Raw genomic sequence first — 27,991 nt, 5'->3', positions numbered from 1 at the left:
CAAGATACAAATAATGAACAGTTAAGAAAAGTGGTCGCTAAAATACGTAGATTTAAGTACAAACATCCCAATCATATGTTCATGCATGTGTATGTGTGTGTGTGTGTGAGAGAGAGAGAGAGAGAGAGGTAAGAGCATATCACACATCCAAAAATAAAAGGCTACTTCACCAAAAAGTAGGTTTCAAAATGTACCATCCAAAATATTAATGCCACTTCAAGCAAAGGCCTGAGTTCTGTTGCCATACTACAACCAGTTTTCTTACTTTGGGCAAGACACTGCTAAGACTTGTTTATTTGCCTTTCTAACTTTTCTTGCTCAATTTTGCATTCCTCTAACAACAACTGCAATTTCAGTGAAGTCAGCTTCAGCTCCTCTAAGCGCTGCTGCTGCCATTTTTCTTGTAGACTTCCAAAAGCCTCAGGCTTGTTGGCACCTTGAGGCCTTGTCGCAGCTAAAAACTCATCAACAAAACTGTCCCCCGAAACTGGGGGCTGCATGATGTCCAATTGAGGGATACACCTACCACCCCCCATCCAAGGTGGTGGAGGAGCATGCCTTCCTCTTGCTTCCGTGACAGCATTGTTAATCATGGTCAAGAACTTGGCTTGCAGTTCTTCAAGCACTGCCTCACAACTCTTTTGTAGCTCTTTAAGGAGGGCTTGATGTTCGGCATGAAACACTCCGAAGGTTCTTTGGGTGTCCCCTTTCATGGTATGAGTTCTTTGGGTGTCCCCTTCCATTGCATGAGTTCTCAATTTTGATGCTAAGTCTCCGGCAGTCTTCTCTATTTGCTCTTCAGAGGTTTCACCGGCAGCATTCTCTTCATGCCCTTGAGAAGATGGCACTCCAGGATGAGAAGGATGGTTTAGAGCTTCACTAGCTGCAGTCTCTCCTTCCATGTTGAGCTCAGGGATTTCACCTTCAAGACCTTGCTGTGAATCATCCTCATGACTGCCAACATCATCTCTAAATCTTCTCTCCAGTTTACCAGGTAGCAAGTCATGTTCTTCCTCTTCTAAATGTAACCTTAAAGCTCCACAGTTTCCCCAAATTTTTTGGGACAAATTATAGATTTTTTCCTCATCAGCATTCTTGAAAGGATTGAGCTTCCCTTCACTTATTTTTTGGTCTACAGTTGAGTACCTTTCCTTCAGGCGCCTTGCTTTCTCGTACATCTGAGTACGTGTGAGATCACAATCCAACCTCTTTCCAACTGTTTCAGCTAGCTGCTCCCAATGAATGTTCTTATTATCCACAGATTGGCCAGCATCCACCATAAGCAATTTGGCCAGCTCAGAAAGAGCAATGATTTCTTGAACCGAACTCCAGCTGAAAGGTTTTTTTGCACCTGAATCCCCGGATGGTCCACTTTGCAAACTCTTTTCTGCCTTAGACTTGCGTGCAGCTTCCTTACCAGCCAAACGATTCGCTCCTCGTCTACCTTTACCAACCTTCAAAACTGCACCAGGGTCTGTCACAGCTTTCTTCTGTACCAAATCTATTGCTCCAACTTTGCCATTTCCAGAATGTTTGCCATTGATAAGAGAAGATGAGGCAATAAATACTTCTTTTATTTTTCTCATATGGCCTTTTTTCTTGGTAGAAGTCTTAACAGTATCGTCTGTGCCTTTATCCCCTACAGGGTCTGACACCTCTTCTACGGCATGGATTTCCTGCAGCCTTTTCCTCTTCCCCATTTGTAACTGTTTCTTGGTTCTCAAACTTAGTACATCAGCTCTGTAACATCTACGAACATAAAATAATGTCAGCATGTGTTACCATAAAATTTGTTCCAAAATGTCACTAAATTCAACCCAAAAATCCTGTTGTAACCGTAGTTGATCAATTTTTTTACACACATGATTCAGTTAATTATTAATTTCTTTTCTGACAAATTCTGGTTATTACAATGTGCCCAAACTTCGTTCCCCACCAGAGATGAGGTGGTTTGTGATGGCAGTATACGAGTCAGCAATGGGCTTTCAGATGAGATAAGTGGCACCATTGGGGTCAAAAAAGGCTGCCTACTCTCTCCAACATTATTTGTGTGGTATATTAAAGAGATCTCCGATTTCATCAATAGTTTGGGAGGCACAGGCTCAAGACTCGCCCAATAATGGTACTATTCTTTGATTTGCAGTTGGTAGTCCTCTCCTAGACTTGGCCACGGGATTGTAGAGACGCTTGGATGCTTTACAAAACTTTTTTGATGAGAGAGGCCTTGTGACAAATCTTGGTAAAACCAAGATCATTCTCTTTAATACCTCATATCAGGTTCCAGCCAAGACAATCCTTACATTCAGAGGTGACAAGGTTGAGCTTGTCATGTGTGTACACACCTCCGGGTTCCTTTCATTGGCCCAATTTTCACCATGCGTCCAGCCGTCTGGACCCACTTGGGGAGAGAATATGGAGCCCCCAGCTTTCCCACTGGAGGTGTGCACCGTATTGTTATAAGCAAACTCCACAAGAGGCAAGTACTTCTCCCAATCTGATTTCCACTCAGCCACATAGCATTTGAGCAAATCAAGTACAGCTGAATTTGCAATTTCACTCTACCCATCTGTCTGAGGATGATAAGCTGATGAAAAATTCAGCTTTGTGCCCATATTATCAAATAAAGCCCGCCAAAACAAACTTGTGGTTCTCGGATCCCAATCTCCCACAATAGTCTTAGGCATACCATGATGTTTGAAAATCTGGCCCAAGAATATTCTCGCCATGTGCTCATGCTTAATATTCTTTCGCACAGGAATGAAATGAGCTTGGTTGCTAAACCTGTCAATGATGGTCCATATGGCGTCATTTCCTTGCTGCGTTTTAGGCAAATCCATGATAAAGTCCATGGCTGATGCGGAATAGGCAATGGTTGAAGCAAACCAGGTGCCTTATGCCTGTCAAACTTCACTTTCTGGAAAACCATACATTCGTGCACATAAACATCTCTTTCTTTTTGCACATGTTTGGCCATAAAAAGTACCTGTCTAAAGCTTGTGTAGTGGCAAGAATTCCTCTTTGCCCTACATACAGCAGTGCATGGCATTCATCCATCACCTTAACTCGTAAATCCTTATGCACACACAAGCGATTTTGCATCATGAAATATCCATCTCGTATACAATAGTTCGGGGCTGAAATGCCCTGCTGTAAATCAGCCCATACACGCTGAAAATCATCATCCGAATCATCTGAATTTTGCATATCGGAAAGATCTTGATGATAAGCAACAATGATAGCATGTACCTGTGGCCTTCTAGAAAGAGCATCTGCCACTACATTCTTTTTACCAGGTGTATGCAAAATCTGAATATGAAACATAGAGAAAATGCGAGAGAACATCAACAAGTTGCAGGCTCTTCAGCAGGAAATTGTCCAGGCTGGGAAAGAGATCATTGGAGGATATAGCCATCACGTTGCTGTCACATCTGCCCTCTCAGTACTCAGCATTTTACTCTTCGTTGATTACCAATGGTGGCAGGCTCAGCACCATCACATGGGAGGAGCTTGTGCCCATGGTCTTGGACCAGGAGGAAAGATTCACGAACCCTCCGCAGGGCAGAGGTTCGGAGGCCTTAACTGGCCAACGATCGAAAGGCCGTAACAACAAGGGCAAAGGGAAGGCTTCACTAGAGAAGTCTTCTGAGAAGAAGTCCGACGCAGACCGCGAGAAACTGAAGGCAGAGAGGACCTGTAATGATTGTGGCGAGAAAGGCCACTATTGGAGGCAGTGTCCCAAGCGGAGCATCGAGAAGGGTGCAGAATCCTCAGCAGCAACCGTGAAGACTCCAGCTTTTGTGCACCTGGAGGTTATGGACACCGATGTTTCATTTTCTTCGTGAAGGGAGGAGGTTGGAGGACTCTCCGCTATGGATACTCGGGAGTGGATTCTAGACAGTGGTGCTTCTAGGCACATGACTCCTTCCCGTTCGGCTTTACAGGATCTCTGCAAGTATTCTGGTCACATTCTTACTGGGGATACATCCACTATCCTAGTTCACAGTGAGGGCAGGTTGGAGATAGTTCCCAAAGGCAAAGGGGAGAAGCATTCCTCCCAGGTGTTGTATGTTCCATCACTTGGTTTTCATCTGTTGTCAGTGCATCAGGTTTGCAAGGCTGGCATATGGGTGGAGTTTGATGAGCATTTTGTTGCTCTTTGGGACAAGGCAACATGCCAGGTAGTTTAGAAAGACGGGGTGGAGAATGGAGTTTACAAACTTTCAGCACTCTCTCTCCTAGGTCCTCAGTTTTGTGATGAGTGGTAGTCAGGTAATGGCCACTTAAGTGTGGACTCCAAAACGCAGCCACCAAGGGAGCAGAGGAGAAAAAAAAAATGCAAGTTGAAAACTCTTCTTGCTGATCTGTGGAAGCACAAGATCTTTGATACCATGTGAAAAAAAGAGAATATGAAGCGGAAACAAATAGAGATCACACGAGAGAGTAGATAGCCAAGAGAGATCCAACACTCGAGTCAAAAACTGAAAAGTATTGAATTAATTATAAAGGCACAATGGCCATGCTTATATACATTTCATGGAGAGCAATTGGCTAGTAGCAAAAGGCACACGACTGTAGAAAAAGTGATAAATGCCTAAAAATAAGCTATAAAATAGTGGAAAAAACCCTAATGACATCAAATAAATATTGGATAAAAAGGGACATAAAATGGAGTAAAAGAGAGCTCGAGATGACATGTCCAACAGTTCTAAAGGTATCAAAGCTTTGCCTTTTGGTAAAGAGATTCAACCAAGATTTTTTTTATTTTTTTATTTTTTTTATTTTTTTGCGCTTGTGTGGTTGGTTTTCAGACACCAGTTGCACTCACACTTTGGTGTGACTCCTGTCCCTTAGTAGAAGTTAGCATTTGCATTCATCATCATTCACATTTTGAAGAAGTTAGAAGTTAGAAGAAGCATGTAGAAGGCCAAAGGTCATCCCTATGGGCTAGACTAAGGGCCTTGAAGAGATAGCTATGTTTATGTTTTCTTTCTGTTTTATTTTCCATTCCATGATGAGATATGCCATGGACATTATTGTATCACTTTGGTCTCATAGGCCCATTTGGGTTTTAGTAGACGCTTAATATATCTTTCTTTCTCTCGTCTCTCCTATGAGTTCGTGGTCATGCCTTTTGGATTAACAAATGCTCCAGGCTCCAGCTGCGTTTAACGCGGGTTTTCAGGGAGTTGATAGGAAAGTGTCTTCATCTTTTTGAATGACATATTGATTTTTTCAACTACAGAAGAGCGGCACGACATTGACGTCGAACAAGTGATGAAATTGCTAAAAAGCAGCGAGCTTTATGTCAATGAGAAGAAATCGAAATTTTATTTATATAAGGTTCACTATCTCGGATATATAATCAGTGTCGAAGGCATCCGAAGGTGGCAAAAATCCTTAATTGGGAGATTTTGGAAATAGCATATGACATTAGGTCGTTTGTGGGTATTTGCCATGCATATTCCACCCACATCGACAAGTTTTCCAACGTCTTGGCAACTTTGATTGATATGCTTAAAGGTGTCAAGACTCGGAGACAACGGATTAAGATGCCCCCTAGGGGTTTAATGGGTTTCAAGGACCTCAAGGTTGCATTATTTGAGTCTCCTTGTTTAGTGTTAGCCTCTTGGGATGACCCATTTCACGTGATCACCGATGCGAGTAACATCACTATTGAAGCAGTCTTGCAACATAATGGGTGTCTAGTAGCTTACATGTTCGTAAGCTAATCCCTACAAAGAAGAACTACTCGGTTTATGACCGAGAACTCCTTGCGGCGATATAGGCCCTCAAGCATTGGAAACATTCTCTTTATAGGCGCGACTTTTAGGTTTGCACAGATCACCAGGCTTTGCGTTGGCTTCAGACGTGCCAAGCACAAAGAGAAAAAAAAAAGCCTTTTATAACTCGGGGCAAACACACATAGATACAATCAAATTTTACGGGGACTACCTAGAGCAAAGAACCCTTATTGACACACACACACACATAAAGGCAGCTAGAATGCCCACTCATCGTCTACCTCATTGAGGGAGACTTGGGCCGTTGCTGCAAATATGTTCTCCTCTTGAGCAGGTTTCTCTTCATCTTCAGCACCAAGATTTGCGTGGTGTTTCTCTTGCACTTTCTATAGCTTTTTGAAGCAGTTGGCCTCCTTATGCCCCATTCTCTTGCAGTACCTGCACTGAATCTTCTTGTTGGTCCTCCACTTCTGTTCTCCTAGAAAAGCTTCGTCATAGGTCACAGTGCTCCTTGCTTGATTTTCTTTGTTTCTTCTGTCTTTTTCAAGTAGCAAGGCTACCATATCTTCAAATGATGTTGAAGCTATGTGCATGACTTCGATGGTTTACTGAAATCGGGTAACATCTTGCATACTTTTGGTGAGAACTACCACCTTGTCCTCATCATCAGACTCACACTTGAGGCTAGTGAGCTGTTGAACTAGTGAGTAGAACTTGGCAAGGTGATCACTTAATTCTTCAATATCTAGCAGTTTCAAATCATAGAACTTCAACTTCAAGAAAACCTTAGAATTCGTGATTTTGTTACTGAAGAGTCTCCAATTTGTCCAAAATTTGCTTGGTGGTTCGCGTGACGTCTATGTGATGAACGAGAGTGTATACCAAACTGCGACCGATTAGTGCAATAGCTCTCTCATTGCGTTGTCGCCACAACTGGCTTGTTGGCTCTTGGGTATTCGTCGTCTCCAGAGATTATGCTCTAGACACCCATCCTCATCAAGAGAAGTTGCATCTTGGTTTGCCAGGTAGGGAACCCAACACCAGAGAACCTGTCGATTGCGGTGGTTGATAGAGCCATAATGCTGAGAGCCATAATGTTGTTGTTGCAAGGGCTTCAATGTTGATGTAGAGGGCCGATTTTTACAAAAACCCTAATTTTTCCGGCTATTGCAAGCTTTAATTAGGTCAATTTCTCTGGTTTTTAGAGAAACCCCCAATTTTTATAAAGTGCAGGAACTTCAATTTTTACCAATTTTGCTGATTTTGTTGAAAATAAAAAATGCCCCAATTTTTTGTAATTGCAAGATGCTGATTTTTACCTTATTTCATGAAAACCCCAAATTTGTGACAGTCAAGCAGCACAAGTAGAAGATTCACCTTGGACACGGCATTGGTGCTTGCTCATGTGGCCAAGATGCGATGGCGATGATGATGCTGGACATGGCCAAGACGCTGATGATGCTGGCTAATGCAAGCTTACAGGAGAGGCGGATGGCGGCTCGTTGTTGGTGGAAGGCTGCAATAAGGTTTTTTAAGCCTTAGTCTAAGGCTTAGGCTATTTATCATCTCCAGATGGTCTACATGAACCCTAGCATGCTTGTACTGGTCATTTCTATGAGGCCCTTGTGTGAAAATATACCCAAAAGGGTATTTTACCCAGCCCAAAAAGGGCTATTTGGTCATTTGACTTCACTTTTATCTGTTGGCCGACCAGCACCCTCCCTTTCTATATAAATATGAGGCGCATCTTTATTGAACGCAACAGACAAGTGCACCTTCTCTACTGGTCGCCAACATCTGGATCCCCATCAACACACAATCTGCCTTCTCTGCTACTGGTGCAGGTCCCTACGACAGGTGCAGGCTGCCATCTCTGCTGCTGGTGCAGGTCGCCTACGACTGGCACAAACTACCTATCTCTTCTGCTAGACTCATCGCCTATATCAGGGCTGTCTACAGTGTTTCTCCATCGCCTACATCAGGGGCGTGTTCTGCGTTTGTCATCGCCTACATCAGGGCTGATCTCAACATTTTCGCCATCAAGTATACTTCTATGTTTGTCTTCAGCACACCATCAGGCTGACTTTAGCATTTCTTCATAAGGAGTACTTCAGTGTCTACATCAGCCCTACATCAGGGATTTATTTTTTTTATTTTTTATTTTTTCAGAAAGAGACTTCTATTAAGTATGAGAAGAACATACAACAATTACAACTACAAGCCAGAAAAGAATAGAATCACCCCAATATGTAAGGTGATTTCAACCATTGAGGAGCATCATGATGCCATGTAAGACCTATGGTACTAGAGGAAAAGAAGATGCCATGGTCCCACTCCCGCATAAATATCACACGCTTTGCCTGTGCAGAATCAGAGGGCCCTGAATCGGCGCTTACGTCAAGCTTACTACGGCACTGTTATCTGCGTTTTTGGGACAGCAGCCCTCTCTGCTCCTTCGGAGTCTCATATAGAGCTCTTGTACTGGATTTCATCATTTCTATATACATCCCCATTTCATGCTGTGTGATTTGCTCTGATCTCTCGTATATTTGTCCTTTGGTCTCTTTTGCCCTCACATGGTATCAAAGCTATCGTGAGCAAAAGGATTGAAGACCTTGAGAGCACACAGCATGGATCGTCTACCCATGATTCCGGAGGATCAGACTTTCTTACCAGATATTGATTCTCCTTATTCAGATATAGATCACACAAAGGATGGGACTCCTCATTCACACTAGAACCCTGGCATGTCACGTGCGTGCCACGTGGACATGCTTCTTCTAAGCTGGACAAGCAGTAGGACAAAGTCAGACACCTTTTTAGGGCTGTAGCCAATGACCAGCAGCAGTAGATGAGAAGGCATGGACCAGGCGGCAGCCTCACAAGACTGTGAAGGGCAGCGTGGAGCATTCAGTAGTGCAGCCCGCAGTCGGTAGGCAGCCAGCAGCAGCCCGACAGGAGGAAGCACACCAGGAATGTGCTGGTCGGCAGCATTAAATGCTGGTCGGCCAGATTTATAAGGGCCTATATAAAGAGGGCCAAGTCTTTGTCATTCATTCAAGTACCCACTTGGGACTTGGGTCATAGGTAGAAGTACAAGTTACCTTTTCAAGGGAAGCTCAGCTTCCATCATGGCATTGTAATAGACAAGCATATAAATACGATTTTGAGTAGTTTAGGAAACTTCTTTCTCTCTTGCGTTTTCTCCAGTTCTTTGTGAATCAAGCATCCAGTGGGAGTGCTGTGTTTTCCATTGAGTAATGATCTGGCCACAGAAGCTTCCGCATGTGACATTGGTATCAAAGCGCCAGCACTCAGCAGGATTTCCAGTACTCCAAGAGAAGTCCCAAGAGAAGGTGCACAGTCCAAGGCAAGGAACACCGCTAAGGGTAGATCTCCAAAGGAGGATGGTCGGTGTTCAACAGAACCAGGAAAAGGCAGTCCGTGGGTGGATGCCAAAGGGCAGACCAGTGAGCCCATAGGAATACTGGTTCCAAGGGATGGTAGTCATCCAAAGGTAGAGCGAAGATGCCAGTGATCAGCCTCAAGGGAAGGACACCAGGACCCCGTGTTCAAGGGACAGGGCATAAAGGCAGGGGGACTCTGGATCAGGATGCAAGTTCTTCAAGTGGAGCAGTTGCGGAGGATAGCAATGTTTCCAAGTCAAGTCAAGTTGCCAGAGGTCCAAGGATGACAGTGGGGAGACACGGCAGGGAATGAGGGATGATGACAGTCATCCAAAGAGGCAGGTTGGATCCCCGTCATCAAGTTTAGCAGGGGGGGATGTCACATGCGTGCCGGGTGGACATGCTTCTTCTGAGCTGGACAGGCAGTAGGACAGAGTCAGACACCTTTTTAGGGTTGTAGCCAATGACCAGCAGCAGTAGATGAGAAGGCATGGACCAGGCGGCAGCCTCACAAGACTGTGAAGGGCAACGTGGAGCATTCAGTAGTGCAGCCCGCAGTCGGTAGGCAGCCAGCAGCAGCCCGACAGGAGGAAGCATGCCAGGAATGTGCTGGTCGGCAGCATTAAATGTTGATCGGCCAGATTTGGTGCAATCGGCCAGATTTATAAGGGCCTATATAAAGAGGGCCAGGTCTTTTAGTCATTCATTCAAGTACCCACTTGGGACTTGGGTCATAGGTTGTGAAGTACAAGTTACCTTTTCAAGGGAAGCTCAGCTTCCATCATGGCATTGTAACAAACAAGCATATAAATAAGATTTTGAGTAGTTTAGGAAACTGCTTTCTCTCTTGCGTTTTCTCCAGTTCTTTGTGCATCAAGCATCCAATGGGAGTGCTGTGTTTTCCATTGAGTAATGATCTGGCCACAGAAGCTTCCACATGTGACATTTGGTATCACATGAGGAAGGGCATTCACACCTGAGGAAGGGCATGCCACTGGTCAAGTTGCTCAAGCCCCACCCTCCCAGTCAGTTCTTTCACCACCCCGGAAGAGATGTCTGACTGGTCTTCTCCCTTACACTTCATCCCGGCCCCTCGGCCAATATCACTCAGGTCACATTTAAGGTTGACTCTGGCCACTCCTCCAGAAAGAAGAAGAAACAAAGGCCTAGACAAGGCCATCCGTGGGGGAAAGCCTCTGCCTTCATTCAAATCTGTCAATTACCTGAAAATCCTTATGTGCCCATCATTGAGGCCCATCCAACTCTCCCTGTGGTCATCCGGTCACTTGGGTAGTTGACAGTGGAGCTACTCACCATATGGCACGCAATGCTAACATTTTCATCTCTCAGCGTCCCGCTAAGGGAGAAGCTCGATGTGGCAACAACACAATGATGCCCATCAAATCTGTTGGCACCGTCTTATTTGACACCAACACTGGCCCCAACCAGGCTACCTTGGACAATGTCTATCTTGTCCCTAATTTAGGTCTCAACTTACTTTCTGTATCCCAGCTAACCCAACTCGATCATGGAGTTTACTTCAAACACGGTACACCACACTGAGCGGGGAACAGGCCCCGCCCACTCTTCAGGAATTTATTTCAAGAACAATCCATGGGCTTTTCCAAGCCAGGACCAATACAACAAATGAATACAATATCAAACAAAGGTGTCGATGTCAAGATCAGGCCGGGGTCGATGTCGAGGCACAAGATAACTGATGCCGAGCTCACCACGAGGATGACCCACAAGAGGCTTATACCAGGCTAGTACCAAAATCCAAAGAATCCAATTGATGTTCTCAAGTATCCACAAAAAAACTCTCTTCCCAATCCAATCCTTTCACTAATAGAGGTGGCGATTCTTCAAACAGAAGCTACCAACATGTGACAGAAAGTCCAGCAAACAGGAGGCAAAAACTCTATTTTTGGAGCGGCGGAGATGCCGACAGCAGGTAGCTCTGGGGCGGCAGAGACGCTAGCGGCGTTGGCGAAAATAGCCCTAGGCGGCGGCGGCGGCGGCTTTGGGCGGCAGGTGGCGGCAAGCAGCTCTGGGCAGCGACGCTTCTTCACAGGGGGTGGAGAGGTGGTGGTTGGTGTTGCAAAAGGTTGTAGAAGTAGCACACAAGAGGGTTGATGATGTTCTTGCTTTTCCCAACGAGTTCTCCACGCGTTTCTTCTATGAGTCTTCAAGATTTCTTCAATGCTCCACCAAGAGGGTGCTTGGTTCTTTAAATACTTGAGGGGAGGCCTACTTTTACCATGCTTTGCTTTTTGTTTTTACCACTTGGCTTTTGCTTTTATTTTAATAATAATCAAAGTTCTTGGTTCTTTTTTTTTTCCGAGAAAATATCCTTTCATTAGTTAAAAGAAAACGCCCACTGGGCTACAAAAAAAAACTCTCCTGCTCATAAGAAGGCAGAGCAGAGATCCAATCAAGGCAGCTAGGGAGACTCTCCCTAGGTGCAAAAAGGTACAAAGATCAGTACAAATAACTGAGAGCTATATCATACAATAGGAGGGGGGAAAAGCCAAATAGGTGGCCTGTAATGCCAGCGGGGGTACCCGCGTGTAGTGTATAGAAGGGGCCGCTGCGCCAAGTGGTGGGGAAGGCCTCGCGCCGCAAGATCGCCGCATCCGAGTCGCCCCGGATGCGGTCATACTGGCCGCGCAGGGTGTGGATCAGCTCCTGCCAAATCCCCCGAACAGTCTCTGCTGGTGGCTCCAGTCTCCCCTCAAAGGCCCTGAAACACCGGGCTCTCCAGGTGAACCAGATGGTGAGGCTGTTGAGGAGCTCCCATCATAAATCGCTCTCCTGCGTCCAGACGGCGGTCGAGAAATCCGGTGAAGGAACAAGGCGAGGCTGGCCCCTAATGAATCTGATGGCCTGGCTATCCTGCTCCGTCTCGTATCCCAGAGCAGGCCCTGACGATGTCGACCAAGCAGCATCCTCAGTCAAATTTGCTGCGCCTGTGGACAGTCACATAGGCACTGTCTCTGTGTCTCCAATGGGTGGCCGCATCGGACACATGCCGCCGGAAGACCACTGTAGACAAGCCAGGTGCCAACTGCAGAGCCCTTGTGGGCAACCAGCCACTGAAAAGTCGAGATCCTGTGTGCCTGTCGACTAGCCCAGAGCCTGGCCCAAAAATCCTCCAAGAACTCTTGTGAGAGTCCCTGTAGCCGCCAATGCTCCGCTGCGGCTGGAGAGACCATCCTCCTCGCAGTCAAAATATGCCTCCCCAACCGAACAGTGTACTAATCTCTGTGGCCTCGGGGGACGCATAAGGATCATGCCACTCGTACTCGCCAGGGTCCCACTCGAGCCGGGCCAAGGGACGCGCAGCATATACCCAAATGCGCCAATCAGAGTCCACATCTGCAAGGTCTGGATCAATATGCCACTTCTGGGAAGCGGTGGCCACTACCCGTATCCTCTGAAAGATGCACTCTGCAACCAAAGGCGACTCCGCCTCCACTCTCTGAAGTCTGCCCTCATCTTGGATCTCATAGTAGAGGCATCTACCATCCTCAGTGTAAGCTCTGACAGCAATCATGATCTCCATCTGTGTAAAGGCTCCCATCCACCGTGGGGCCGCTGGCTCGAAAGGCATGAACCACTCCTCAGTGAGTGCCTCCTGAATGTCATCCCTCATAATCAGCCCCCCTCTGAAGTGACTCAGCCTCTCCACCTGGACCTCCTCTGGGAGACTGCAGAAGGCCTGCCAGTCTCCAAAACTGCGTGCTGGGCCTGCCGCCAATGGTCCCCAGGCTATACGAGGGCGAGAACCCAGCATATGACCCTGCTCAGTGCGTACCGCGGGGCTCTAGATGAGCGGCTGTCTGGCCCGCTCCTCATCACAAGTAGGAGGTCTCTGAGAAAGCCCCGGTCTCAGCAGCTCGCAGGATGCTCAAGGCAAATCTGTCCTCCCATCCTCTACTGAGGCCTGTCCTCCTCATCTCTATGAAGATCCATCGTGTCTCTGGTGCCCAAGTGCCCCTTGCTGGAGGAGCCCTAGCCTGCAGTCGTTGAAAAAGAAGCTCCTTCCAAGGCTCAGCGCCTAGAAGCAGCCCCCGAACAATAAGCTTCCCCAATAAGGCTCTACTCTGATCAACTGGATCTATAATGCCCAAGCCTCCCTGGGCCAGCGGAAGAGTAATAACTGCCCAAGCAACCTTAGCCCGGGTTGGCTGACCGTCTCGCCCAGACCAAAGAAAGTTCTTGATCAGCCTCTGTACCTGGCTGATGCAAGAGCTCGAGAAGATCCAGCAAGACGTGATGTACCACATGGTCGCTAAAAGCACCTGATTTGTCACCACCACCCTCCCAGCCAAGGATAGCCGAGCTGTACTCCAATACAAAAGCTTCTTCCGAATGCTCAGAAGAAGCGAATCAAGTCCAATCTGGCATCCCAAATACCACACTGCTGTGCCAGGAGGAATCCATCTAAAACCCGGGTCTGGGCTCCATGCCGGAGTGGGAGCGCTACTGATCCAAAAGGCCAGTGTCTTGCGCCAATTGATCAATGTCATGGCCCTGTGAAAATGGAGCAGGACAAGTGTGGGCATGGTGGTTGCAGGGTCAGAATATTTTATGATTCACATGGGGGGTGCCCGGACAGTGTTTAAAGATGTGTGGACAACCCTAGGTGTGAAGGGGGAACATTAAAACATTAACTTTTAATGTTTATAAAAGTTGCCCCTAGGCCTTAGTGGCCCTAGGGAACTTATTAAGTTGGGCCCTAGGGATTAACTTGGGAAGGAGGTTTTCTCTCTCTTCACTCTCTCTCCTCCCTTTTTGGGGAGTCGTGTAGCAAAAGTGGAGCCTCTCTCATGCGCTTGTGATTCCTAGCGTGGAAAAGCTGAAGGAGGAGGAGGCGACTGCTGTACAACAGTTTGGCTGCTGTTTTTCAGAGTGGATCCAGCCGTACAGCACTGTACGGCCAGAGCAGGACACTCTCTCTCTCTCTCTCTTTCTCCTCTGTTGCTGGCGGCGCACAGAGCTGCTGCTGGTGGCTGCGCAGAAGCTCTGTTCAGGCTGTGTATTGTGTTTTCCAGCAAGTACACACTGTACGGCTGCCGTACAGTGTACGGGCAGCCAGGTACAGAAGGTACAGTTGCTGCAGAAGAGTTCACAGGTGCTGGACAGACTTGTGCAGGCTGATTCAGACAGGTACAGAAGTGGACAGCAGGCTGTTTTTGCAAGTACAACGCCTGGCACGCATCCCGAGGCGGTACAATCAAGTACAGTGCTGATTTTCAGATCTGTATTTTCAAGGACAGCATAGGAGTGAGCATCAGGAGGAAGATACAGGCAAGTGCAAGCACATGTGTGAAGCAGGATTGTGGGTTCAAGTGCCTGCAGGCACAGATTGGTGCTGTTGCTTCCTCCAGAGTTGTTTCACGAGCTGAACTTGGTAAGCCTTGACTCTGTTCATCCATCTCTCTTTCTATTGCTTGATGTCTGCTACAGGTATGTGTTATCTGGCTCCTTGTGAGAGGAGGAGTATAGCAGATTGACAAGAGATTAAGACAGGGAATGAACAGCACATGTATGTTGAGCTGAGAATATGTATCATGCTTATGAGTTATGCCAGATGTATGCCCATGGCTGGCCTGCTTTGTGATCTTGGCTGATCAGAGGGAGACACAGTGTGTTGCTTGAAGACACAGATCTGTGTGCATAGATCCTCTGTGCTGAGAAGGATTTGTGGGCAGTCAGATTGGACTACAGGTGTAAACTCTTGGCTGGTTTTTGTATTGTACTCAGCCATACATACTATTTTAATGGAATAAAGAAATACCGCAAGGGGCGCCAAGCTTTGGGGCCAACAGGTGTCGTTGTGTATTCAGATTTGGGCACTCTAGCTCCAATCTGTGTTTGGTTTTTCATCTAGACTACAAGTGGACGGGTGTTAGCTCTTACCGCACTCTGGTTTTCTATCAGAGGCCGGTTTCAAGGTTCCGTTGCCGGGACCTTTCATCAACTTTCTAAAGGGGGTGAGCTCGTGGTTGCTTTGGAGAAAGCCATCGCTGAAAATTCAGCAATCATGTCTGATACAGAGGAAGAGTACTTCTATCAAGAAGAAGAAGAGCAAGAGTCTTCACCTGAAAGAGATGTATCTGAGGATATTTTTGCAGGAGAACAGGCTGCAGATGTTGAGCCTTATGAGGATGTAACACAGCCAGAAGATGTGCATAGTAAAGAGGATGATGATGCTCGGTTCAAAGATCGCTTGGCTGGTGTTATGGATACCTTTATGCAGCTTACACAGAGTGAGAGATTTGCTGAATTTATGAGATCTCGCACAGAGCCCCGCACAGAGCCCCAGAAAAAGAAGAAGAAGGTTCGTTCGAAGAATCTTTCTCATGGTCATAGTGGTACCACTCCACAGGATCCATCTCCTGCACAGTTTCCGAACATGCAGCATGCTTTTGGTGCTAACCCACAGAGTTCCTTCTATGGACAGCCACCTATTCCTCAGCAGAACATGCATCCAGGGTACTTTGGTGGTGGCTCAGTGTTTCAATCCATGACTGGGGGTTATCCTCAGGGAGGCATGGGTATGTATGGGCCTTTTGGAGCCAATTTTCAGCCTGGCATGCAAGGGAATATGTATGGTGGTATGCAGTCCGGTATGCAAGGAAATGTGTTTGGAAGCATGCAACCTGGGATGCAAGGCAATATGTTTGGTGGCATGCAGCCAGGTATGCAGCATGGAATGTATGGAAACATGGCTGGGATGTATGGTATGCCTGGTGTTGGAATGGGAAATGTTGACCCAATGATGGGTATGAATGTTGGGGGCAGCAATCTCACGAAACCACCTCCATATGATAATCTCACGCCTATGGGAAAGGCGAAGGATTACAAGGAAGGGGGAGCTGCAGTGAAGTTTGACACTTTCAGTGGGGCCAAGGATAAATTGAAGGCACTTACCTTTTTACAGCAGTTTGATGCTGCTTTTTCTGGTGGGAATTACACAGAGTCCTCGAAGGTGAGGAAAGCTGCCACTTTTCTCAAGGGCAATGCTTTGCAGTGGTGGTCTACTCTTCTTTTGCAGGGCATAGCACCTACTACATGGGTCCAATTCAAACAGGTTTTCTCTTCCGTATGGCTCACATCTACATTTGAGGTGGATGTTATGACAGCATGGCACAAGCTGGATGCTTCAAAGTGTGATAGTTTGGAGGATTATAACAAGAAGTTTTGGGAAGCTCTACTCCCAGTGACTTCTTATCGTGCCGTGCCATTATCTGAGCAGGTAGAGAAGTATTGTTGTGGGCTGCCCAAGGAGGTACGAGATTACTGTATAAAGACAAGAGTAACGAACATGTCACAGATGATTGAAAATGCTATGACAGCATTGGATCAATGCTCCCGAAGCTGCACCGAAAACCTGTAGCGACTGCTCTGCCCTCTGAAGATTGGCCTCCTGGCCATGCAAAATAATCCCGTGTCATCAGCAAACTCAGAATCGAGCAGGTCCTCACCCCGGACTGGGAGCTGGAGTCCTCTCAAACCAACCTCCTCTGCTGTCAGATACATGCTCATAGCCTCAGCAAAGAAGAGAATAAGAAACGGGGCGAGAGGGCACCCTTGACGGACTGATCTGGTCAACTCAAAACTCGGCCCCCGTCCTCCTGCCATCAGCACCTGGCTACGAGCTGTGGAATATAGAGCTGCCACCCCTCGAATCCAGACTGGCTCAAAACCCAGGCGAAGCATAGTGCCCTCTAGGAAACCCCAATCGACTCTATCGTATGCCTTCTCAAAATCGAGAAGCATAACGACCAAGAAGAGAATAAGAAACGGGGGCGAGAGGGCACCCTTGACGGACTGATCTGGTCAACTCAAAACTCGGCCCTCGTCCTCCTGCCATCAGCACCTGGCTACGAGCTGTGGAATATAGAGCCGCCACCCCTCGAATCCAGACTGGCTCAAAACCCAGGCGAAGCATAGTGCCCTCTAGGAAACCCCAATCGACTCTATCGTATGCCTTCTCAAAATCGAGAAGCATAACGACCAAGTCCTCTCGCCGAGAAATCTAGCTCGGGCCGTCGCCTCCCAGAAGGTGAAAATGTTGTCAAGGATACTGCGCCCCTTGACGAATCCTATCTGGGTAGCATGAATCAACTCCCCAAGGAAGGGCTGGATCCTCAAACTCAAGGCCTTGGCCAGGACCTTGTAGACAATATTGAGGATCGTAATAGGTCTCCACTGCCGAATATCATCACACCCCCCCTCCCCCTTGGGGATAAGAAAGATCAAGCCCTCTGAAAAGCTCTGTGGCTCACCCCAGTGTCCAAAACATACTGAAAGCCCCTGCGGAGGCCTGGCCCCAAAATGTCCCAATAGCGCATAAAAAAGGTAGGCGTCAATCCGTCCTCCCCAGGGCAACTATGGCGCGGAAGGACCCTTAAAGCCTCAACAAGCTCATCCTCTAAAAGAGGCTCACCCAGAACTGTGCGCATACGATCGGTGACCCTCCTCTTTACATGGGCCCACATAGTCTGTCTGCAAGCATCACGTGCCTCCGTGGCTAGCTCCGCTGAGAGCAGGTCTCTATAGAACTCAGTGGCAATGGCTCTAATCTCCCCGGGCTCAGTGGCTAACGAGCCGTCCTGTCTCCTGAGCTGGCGTACTCCTGCTCGAACATGACGGGGTCCGGTAATCTCAAAGAACTCCCCAGTCACCCAAGCTACGTCCACTGTGAGGCCTGGCGATGATAGTAGAACTCATGTCTCTGCTCCTCTGCCTCTCTAACCTCCTGGCGTGCCTGGCTCAGCTGGGATGCCACCCACTCACATGTAGGCTGCTGCTCCTGAAGGCGCTGGAGCAAAGCAAGGCTACGTCTCAAGCGGCGCTCCCGCTCTCGTGTCGCTCCCAGCCGTGTCAAGGCTACAGCGTGCAAAAAAGAGCTGAGCTCGATGAGTCCCTTTGCAGGTTGCATCCAGGTCAGAGCTCTGGCTATCATGCCATATCCTCTCAATGTCCTTAGAAAGACTGGAATCTGTAAGTATCCTCTCTGGGATCCTCAACTGCAAGCTGGTCTCCCGTGTCCCCTCCTCAAGTGTCAAAATAACTGGCGCATGGTCTGAAAAAGAAATGCTAGCGAGAATGCCAACGGAGCCCCCACGCTCCCCGAACCTATCGCCCACATAGAAGCGATCAATCCGAGATAGATTAGTCCCTCCCTGCCCCGGCGATCCGACTTGAGAAAAACTAAGACTGTCCTGAGAGCGGGAGAAAGCCTCATGCCGCCATGCATCAGTGATCCGCAATGTCATACAAAATTGCTCCCAAGCTGCAAGCTTCGTGCCGTGCACTGTAACATGACTGCCTCCCACCCTATCGGCCGGGTCCTCAAGCATGTTGAAGTCTCCTCCTTGGACTTCCCCCTTGATACCATTTGCCATGATTAGTATCAAAGCCTAGGGTTCCTACTAGCCGCCCTTAGTAACCATAACAATCTTGCTCGAGGCCCAAAGGACTCCAAATTTCAACTTGACAACTAAATTGATCACAAGAAGGTAGGAACAATTGGAGCATATTCCATTGGCCCAAACTACTTCAGACCCCGAGGTGCCATCCACATACAAGGTACACATTGTTCACTTGTGCTAAAAATACTGTGTGCGGGGATGGACATATGCATTTGAAGAAGTGACAAGCAGACCTTTATAAAGATGAGTTGTTTGAATAATTGTAGATTTTCAACGTCTTTATCCACCACAACAGAGTACCATTGAAAACTTGCGGAGGTACCGGATAAGGCCGAAGCGTCAATGGCCACACTACACACACTTGATTCAAGATAATAAGCACGAGGGGATGTCACATGCATCACATCGGATGCATGTGTCAAGACAATCAATGGCCAGGTACAGGATAGACACAGGGAAATCCCATACCATTGTGGACGGACCCTCATTTAGGGCCGTTAGGGTTTGTTTGCATAAGGATAGAATGGGATAGACTAGGTGCACACCATGCTGGGTTAATCACTACCCAAGGACAAAAGGCCTATAAGAAAGAGCAGGCTGGGCACCCTAAGGACAACACAAAACCGGGCAGATGGACATCGTGGCCTTTATGGTACATGGTGTGGTGGGCACTGATGTTTTGGTAAAAATCAGTATAAAACCAGCAAGAAAAGGTGGGGAGATATGGAGGATCGGTACTTCAAAACTCAGAAATCAGCACACTCTTTTCGTGACGGAATTAACGCACAAACTGAAAGGAGATGTGCAGAAAATAGAGAGAGAAGGGGGAGATGGAGAGGACACAGTATTGGGTCCCAATTACTCTCTGTAGGGCCCCCACCACAGATGGTGTATTTGCTTTATTAGAATGATGTAAATCTGAAAACAAATACACGAAACTTGACCTTTTCTTGGCTGGAAAATCCTGCCCTTGACCTTCAGAAGTCCACCCCTTTGCTTGGCAATCTCCTTGGCTTGACTGGCCCTTGATTGGCTTGAGCACTTGGTGAAAACTGAGATGAATGATGGGATTATGGCCTCCACTATTTATACTCCTCCTCAGGAGCAGTCGGCCAGCTGAAAAACAGGCTATGTCCCACGACTGGTGGAAATTCAGCAATAAATGCTGAATTAAACCCCAAAAAATACTGCCTTTTTTTCCTAACAGGCTGAAAGTGATGCGCCTGCTTCTGATTGGCTGGACACCACTTTTGTCCACAATTCCCAAGGCTGGGCAGCCTGTATGGGCTGCCCCATACACGCCCTACAGCCATCTAAAGGCTGTATGCTCCTGAAAATAGCCTCATCTTTGCCCTAGGGCTGTCCCACAGCCCTTCCATGGCTGGTGGGTCCAGCCTGGGCCTTCCTGGCCCTAATGGGGATGGTTTTCACACCATTCCCATGCCCATACTAAGCTCCAGGGTAGCCCTATGGGCTGGCCCCTTGTCCTAAACATAATCTACTCAGTGATCTGGCATCCGGTACCATACCAGATACACAGAACCACTGACATCATTCTAGAGGGAGACTCACAGCGCGGACTGGCACTGTTTCATGTGCAAGACAGTGCACACCTGACCTTAGACTCCTGTGCAGGACAATGCACACCTGACCTCGGACATCTGAGATGGATCCCTGGCTGACTCGTCCCGGACTGGGCTCACATGGGACCAGTTCACCATCCCAGGTCCTGCACCTTCTGTACAGAAATGTCCACGTGGCATCCAAGTGCGGGATGCACGTGACATCCCCTTCTGCTTAACTTGACGGAAGCTGCATAGCCTCCAAATAATCCGTCAATAATGCCGGACAGTCTTCGAAAAATTCTTTGTCGAGCCATATCGCTTCATGAGTTCCTCGGTCCTGAAACTTCGTGAGGAACTGTCGTAGTCTTCGGCATGAGCCATGCTTTAAACGGTGCAGAAGGATCTGTTCTCGAACCATTACTTCTGCTTCATCAACAATGTCTGGTTCCGCTTCAACAACCCTATCTTCTTTCCACGAGGAGCTTTCACCTTTTGACAAATGTCACAGCGTTGTACATATGTAAACACATCACGCCTCATCTTTGGCCAATAGTATTGCCGTTCTAATTTCTCCAGAGTCGAATTCATGCCCCTATGACCACCTGTAATGGCGTCATGGGCATCATGGAGAAGAGCTGCCCGGAATGATTTCATGACACATAGTCGGCCTTTGTAGAAAAGCCAACCATCACGTATCAGAAAATGGCATGGTCCTGTGGCATCCAATGCTTGTTCCCACTGAGTACCGAATTCCTCGGAATCCGCGTACGTGTGCTTCATGTCTTCTAGTCCTGTACCAACAAGGTCAAGTCTAGTGGTCTGAATCGCAGATACTTGTCCCTTCCTGCTCAAAGCATCGGCCACTGGATTGGCCTTTCCTGGAAGGTACTCAATCATACCACCGAACTGCTGGAATATCTGACTCGAGCGGTGTTGTCGATCACTCCACTGCACACTTGGCATCGTCTGAATCCAGCGCAATGCCTGATGGTCAGTGCGAACCTCAAAGTCATGGCCATACAGGAAATGTTTCCAATGTTTCAAGGCCTGTATAACTGCTAGGAGTTCACGATCATAGACTGAGTAGTTCTTTTCGGCGGGCAGTAACTTACAAGACATGTAAGTTACTGGATGACCATTCTGTTGCAATACACCTCCAATTGCGATGTTACTCGCATCGGTGATCACTTGAAATGGTTCGTCCCACATGGCAAGGGCTAAACAAGGCGCTTCTGACAAAGCCACCTTGAGGTTCTGGAATGCCTCCAACGCTCGTGGAGTCATTCGAATCTTTTGCCTTCTTGTTTTCACTCTCTTTAGCAGATCGGTGAGGTCTGCCGAGAGGTCGGAAAACTTGTCAATGTAGGTGGAATATGCCTGGCATATACCCACAAATGATCTAATGTCATAAGCTCTCTGTGGTACTTCCCAGTTAACAATCTCGGCCACTTTAGCCGGATCCAGTCGAATGCCTTCAGCACTAATTATATATCCCAAGTAATGTACCTGGAACAGATAAAATTCTGACTTCTTTTCATTGACGTAGAGCTCGTTGCGTTCCAGCAACTTAACGACTTTCTCCACATCAATGTCATGCTGCTCAACTGTAGTTGAAAATATGAGTATGTCGTCCAAAAATATGAACACACACTCTCTAATCAACTCCCGAAAAACACGCATCATCATGCGGTTAAATGTAGTTGGGGCGTTCGTCAAACCAAATGGCATGACATCAAATTCATAATGGGCCCGTTCTGTACGGAAGGTTGTTTTGGGGATGTCCCCCTCTACAATCCGTACCTGGTGGTACCCACTCTTTAAAGCCAGTTTGGAGAACACCTTAGCTCCATTCAGCCTCTCGAGAATATAGTCAATTCGAGGCATCGGGAATATGCTCTTGATAGTGTCACGTAGGCTGTAACGCCTGTGGACCGACGGCAAACCGGATGGCCATGTCCGGGGTTCAGTGGGAGAGGACGCCCATGCGGAGTCATGGGCGGCCAGGCTAGTGTGGACGGCAGGCCACACACTATATAGCCTGGGGGGGTGAGGTGCAATCCTTATTCTTCCTCTATGGCTGGGTGGTGAGCCAGAGGCCGTCCCCTCCTGTGGTAACGCCCGTAGCGGCGTTATGAGTATCTAACAGATAGTCAGCTTGTTGAGTGCACAATAATCGACACACAACCGAGAAGACCCATCTTTCTTCTTGACAAACAAGATCGGTGCTGCAAATGGCGACACGCTGGGGCGGATGAAGCCAGCTTGCAACAATCCTTGGAGTTGGCGGTCCAACTCCGATTTCATTGCCTTAGAAAGGCGATACGGAAACTTGCTGGGGGGTTCCAAGCCTGGGAGGAGGTCAATCCTGTGATCCTCCGGTCTGGACGGGGGGAGCTGGGGAGGGAGACTGTCCCGAAGAAAAATGTTCTGGAACTTTTCATGGAGGACCGAGTACTTCTCGGAAGCACTGGCCACCCTCTGGGCTGTCTGGATGTAAATCATCGCACACTGTGCGTCTTTTCTGACTGCTCGCTTAGCCTGCAAGTGGCTTATGAGCAGAAAGTTTGGAATACTTGGCTCACACTTAATGGTCACCGGGGTGTTCGACACATTCCGATTGATTTGAAATGTGTGCTTGTCCCACTTGACATCAGGAAGAAACTTGTGAAACCACTCGATACCCAAAATTATGTCTGCTCCTACAAGAGGGGCAACCATGAAGTCACGCACAAACCCCTGAATCACTAACTTAGCACCTAGAGCTTCATACTTGACGTTCGTTGTCATATCTTTGCTAAAACCCTCCACCTGTTTGTCCACTGGAGTCAACTCGAAACGGGCACGCCTAGCGGCCTGTTCCGTGACCACATCCTCCGTGCTGCCGCTGTCAAACAAGACGATGACTCTCTGGCCACCTATGTAGCCAAAGGACTTGAGCAATTCGTTGCGCTCATACTCCTGGTCATGGGCGCCCTTCTGCTTATCTTCGAGCTCCCGCCTAATAATTGCTCCAACTGAAGCACCAGGGGTTAAAGAACTAGGAATAGCCGCTGGGGTCTGTGTGGGAGCTGTGCTCACCACGGAAGCTGTGGAGGCGGCGGCGGCCTTTGGAGGCTTCTTCGGACAATCCCAAGAAGTATGTCCTTTTGTGTGACAAAAGAAACATCTACCCTCCTTGTACTGAGAAAGCTCCTCAGCACTCAACTTGCCACCTGTCTTGCGTGCCTCCGCTTTCAGGTTTGGAGTAAGCTTAGACGCATTGTTCGAGTTCTTGGAGCCAGAGGCTCCCGGGCTCTGTCATGGGGAAGACCCCGTCTGGTTCTGGCTTTTGCCCCCCGAGGTGTTAGCCCTGGGAGAAGCCGGCTGGGAAGTCTTGGGCTTGCCACCATTGTGTTTCATTGCTGCACTCTGCGCAAGCGAGAGTGCGTCCTCAAAGGTGGCTGGCCTAAACATACACACCTCCCATTGGATTTGCGTGTCCAGGCCATACAAAAACTGCCCTTTCTTGTCCGTATCAGTTAAGCCTAATTGCAGACACAAGGTCGAAATTTTATTGGCAAATTGAAGGATTGGTTGCGCGTTCTGACGCGCTCCCCTGAACTCGTCTTCGAGTCGCTCAAGGTAGTGGGGGCGTAGAAACCGCTGCTTAAGGTCGCAGACGAATTCGTCCCACCCATAAGCTGCCATACCTGCTCTGGTGTGGGCATGAGCCCACTGAGTCCACCAAGGAATGGCCTCACCTTCCAAGTACCAACTAGCTAAGATCACTTTGTCAGTATCTGTTTTCCTAACTGTGGCAAAGTAAGCTTCAAATTGATGCAACCATGAATAAAGAGTTGTGGGATCGAGTTTACCATTATACTTACTGAAATTCATTTTCTCGCGAAAATGATTCGAGGGCGCCGCCGGTGTCAATCTGGCATCCAAAGCTCTGAGGTAACGCTCGTGTTCCACGCGTCGCATGGCGTCGTCTTCTCGTTGTCGAATCTCCAATGCACGCATCTGCAACTCAAGCAAGGAGCTTGGCTGCAGCTGTGACCCCGCGAGAGGGTCCCAGTGACGAGGATCTGGTATCTGGGATACGGAAGGAGAGGGAGGAGGAGATGGAAAACGCGACGCTGGAGAGCGAGAACGCTCCTCCAGAGCCAAGATCCGCGCCTTCTGCTCATCCAACTTGGCTGTCTGGTCTGCGATTGCTCGCATCATCTGCTGGAACATGTCTATGACACTCAAGCCTGGTGCCCTAGCTGGGCTGCCTGGTGCACTCTGGTCCCATGGTTCTGGTTCTCTCTCGTCGCCGAAGCTCGCCATAGCGGAAAAATGCAATTCCTTTCCGGAACGCAATCTGACCATCCACTATCTGTGTGGGAGACTTCCGGAGGCTTCTGGAGGCTAAAAACCAACCGTCCTTCGAGGGACAAGAGACACTCCGAAAGGGGTAGTCCACCGGCGTCTAAAAACCAACCACACGAGCGAAATTTTTTTTTGGTTTTCTTTGCTGAATCTTTGTCCTTGAAGTAGGCTTTGATACCACTGTAGTATGCAGAAGCTTCGAAGAAGGATCGGTACTTCAAAACTCAGAAATCAGCACTCTTTTCGCAACGGAATTAACGCACAAACTGAAAGGAGATGTGCAAAAAATAGAGAGAGAAGGGGGAGATGGAGAGGACACAGTATTGGGTCCCAATTACCCTCTGTAGGGCCCCCACCACGAATGGTGTATTTGCTTTATTAGAATGATGTAAATCTGAAAACAAATACAGGAAACTTGACCTTTTCTTGGCTGGAAAATCCTGCCCTTGACCTTCAAAAGTCCACCCCTTTGCTTGGCAATCTCCTTGGCTTGACTGGCCCTTGATTGGCTTGAGCACTTGGTGAAAACTGAGATGAATGATGGGATTATGGCCTCCACTATTTATACTCCTCCTCAGGAGCAGTCGGCAAGCTGAAAAACAGGCTATGTCCCACGACTGGTGGAAATTCAGCAATAAATGCTGAATTAAATCCCAAAAAAAACTGCCTTTTTTTCCTAACAGGCTGAAAGTGATGCGCCTGCTTCTGATTGGCTGGACACCACTTTTGTCCACAACCCCAAGGCTGGGCAGCCTGTATGGGCTGCCCCATACATGCCCTACAGCCATCTAAAGGCTGTATGCTCCTGAAAATAGCCTTATCTTTGCCCTAGGGCTGTCCCACAGCCCTTCCATGGCTGGTGGGTCCAGCCTGGGCCTTCCTGGCCCTCATGGGGATGGTTTTCACACCATTCCCATGCCCATACTAAGCTCCGGGGTAGCCGTATGGGCTGGCCCCTTGTCCTAAACATAATCTACTCAGTGATCTGGCATCCGGTACCATACCAGATGATACACAGAACCACTGACATCATTCTAGAGGGAGACTCACAACGCGGACTGGCACTGTTTCATGTGCAGGACAGTGCACACCTAACCTTAGACTCCTGTGCAGGACAATGCACACCTGACCTCGGACATCTGAGATGGATCCTTGGCTGACTCGTCCCAGACTGGGCTCACATGGGACCAGTTCACCATCTGTACAAAAATGTCTATGTGGCATCCAAGTGCGGGATGCACGTGACATCAGGTTTGAGGGCTGAGCATGGCCAGGCACCCAAGGGGCCAACACAACCACATTATAAGGGGCAAAGGGGGGAAAACCCAAATTTTTGGGCCCACAACTGCTGGTCAACCAGCAGAAGAAGGGGGGTTGTTATCTTAATCCCTTGGTATTCATTCAACTGCACTCCAACCTCCAAGGAAGCAAAACACAACCACATGTGTGCGATTGATCCCAGAGAGAAGCGGAAAGATCAAGCACCTCTCAGGAGCCCAGCGATTTCAGCCGCAGAATGCTAGAGGGTACAGCTGATTGCTCAGGTCCCGGTTTGGTAATGCATAGAGAGCACAAATGATGTGACTTTTGCAGTTTTTCAGCTTATACCTTCAGGGGTGGAAGGGGGAACATCCTGCCTGCCCAACATAGTGTGCAAGTGTAACAATGAGTCAACTGCCTCTGCCAGACACACTGACATGGTGCCTAGGGGATTTCACCCCCCATTACCAGGACAGCACAGGACTGCTGCTTCACTTGTCCTATACCACGGGACGATTGTCACCATGGCCAGCAAGGTGCACGTGACACAGTGGGCTGTAGTAGCTGTAGTATTCCTGCTGGGAGATGATCAGCAACCTATCAACGTGACCAATGCTCCCACTAGACCATGCAACTCCTCACTCAAAGTGTTTTAACTCCATGTGGCCGCACTCACCATGGCTGCTTGGAGTGCTTGCAGGACACAGCTCAAGGGCTACGCAAGTATGGAGAGCAGATTTTATGCACATCTGGAAATATGGTTGTTTGACTCCTGGGTATTCATACCCATGAGCACCCATAAGTATAGTGCTGGGCTGCCTTTCGTGACAATAGGGGATATTTGGCTAGACTACATACAGGTTTAAGAGTTGTATCATTCAGAGCCACTCACCGGACCACAGCTTCCCTGGCTCTTCCTGCAGCCCCACACGTTCTGATCCCAGCCATGGAGTCTGCTTTCCTCGTCTCTCTGCCCCATGTGTGGAATGCCTTTCTAAGTTGGGTGACCCCGCCCAGAACCCCGTCTTTTGTGAAGACGAAAGATGAACCCCATCAGGTGAAGACAAAACCCTAGATGCATACCTCAGGTGCGGACGAAACCTTAGCAGCATACTTCGAGTCCAGCAGGAGATGTGTATAGTTGGGGCTTTCTTGATGTTATTTGTGAAGGGCAGCTTCACGATACTATTTAGTCTGTGAGGCTTTTTAAGGTCGCTACAAATCCCTGGTTAGGGATCGATCACAGGAAAAAATGTGCTAACATGCATGTTATGTACCTGATTAACAATTTAACCCCCGGTTTAGCCTCAGCTACACAACAAGCGTCAATTCTTTGATGGTGAAAGAAACCTACAAAAATCTTACATGCAAATTTTCCTACTCTGAAACTGTTCAGGAACCTTGAGAAAAATCAGCAAATGTCGATAAAAATATGCAAGTGAAGGTTTGAGCTTTCTAAGCCTGAAGCGTCTCTCTCTCTCTCTCTCTCTCTCTCTCTCTCTCTCATGGAGACACACACACATACAAAAACGAGAACACCTACCTTAGAGCTGCAGATCAATTTTGGCAGACCTTCCTCGCCTTTGCACACTCTCCCCCTCTGTGGTGTCTGTGTGTGTGCGCGCGCATGCATGACAATCGAAAGTGAACGAACATGGATTTTTCACTCTGGAAACTTCGGAATGTTATCGCCCGTCACTTGTCAGGTAAGGTAGAACTTCATTTTTATTTTAAGCGCTTATTTACATGATCAAAATTACATTGGCACGTGGAAAGATGCTATTGGTTGCACTTCAACATGGACACGTGGGTTATGTAGAGAGATGCTATTGGTTGTAGGGAATCCATGTAAAAATGTTAGTGCCACGCCATCATAGGTTGCCCTCCCCTATAAGTCCCACGAGATGACGAACAGAGGCGCACTGTAGGGCCGTGAAGCGGCTGGCCGGGCTGGTAGTGTAGGGCCGTGAAGAACACTCGCGCAGGAGGTTCAAACAGCCGCCTTAATCCAGGTTTTGCCTGTGGTCTCTCTCTCTCCCTCTCTCTCTCTCTCTCTCTCTCTCTTTCTTTTTTTTTTTAGGCCTTCTTCCATTTTGAGATTGTTGCAAAGCAGGTAATTGTACTCTGTACTCTCGTAGAAATTTAGTTTTTGTGGATGCTAGGCAGCGCACACAATACTTGCGTTGCTCACATGTGGGTTTATAACCATAGTGCTAACG

At 48.0% G+C, this 27,991-nt stretch overlaps 1 protein-coding gene across 1 annotated transcript; it reads right to left on the bottom strand.

The window, feature by feature from the left end:
* Positions 1–16: 16 nt before the first annotated feature.
* LOC147611738 (uncharacterized) lies at positions 17–27,475 on the bottom strand. Its single transcript, XM_086784780.1, has 2 exons — positions 27,316–27,475; positions 17–1,749 (listed from the first exon to the last, which is right to left on the bottom strand). The coding sequence occupies exon 2, from the start codon at positions 1,698–1,700 to the stop codon at positions 282–284; it is 1,419 nt and encodes a 472-aa protein (XP_086640906.1). The 5' UTR covers positions 1,701–1,749; positions 27,316–27,475; the 3' UTR covers positions 17–281.
* Positions 27,476–27,991: the final 516 nt, after the last annotated feature.

The sequence above is a fragment of the Cibotium barometz genome, chromosome 47, assembly GCF_041138505.1.
Source record: "Cibotium barometz isolate CiBa-2024 chromosome 47, ASM4113850v1, whole genome shotgun sequence".
NCBI lineage: Eukaryota > Viridiplantae > Streptophyta > Polypodiopsida > Cyatheales > Cibotiaceae > Cibotium > Cibotium barometz.
The sequence above is the reverse complement of the archived record's forward strand: the minus strand, read 5'-3'. Positions and strand labels throughout refer to the sequence as shown.

Coding starts and splice junctions, on each gene's coding strand:
- LOC147611738 (XM_086784780.1), bottom strand. CDS start 1,700: ATGGGGAAGAGGAAAAGGCTGCAGGAAATCCATGCCGTAGAAGAGGTG.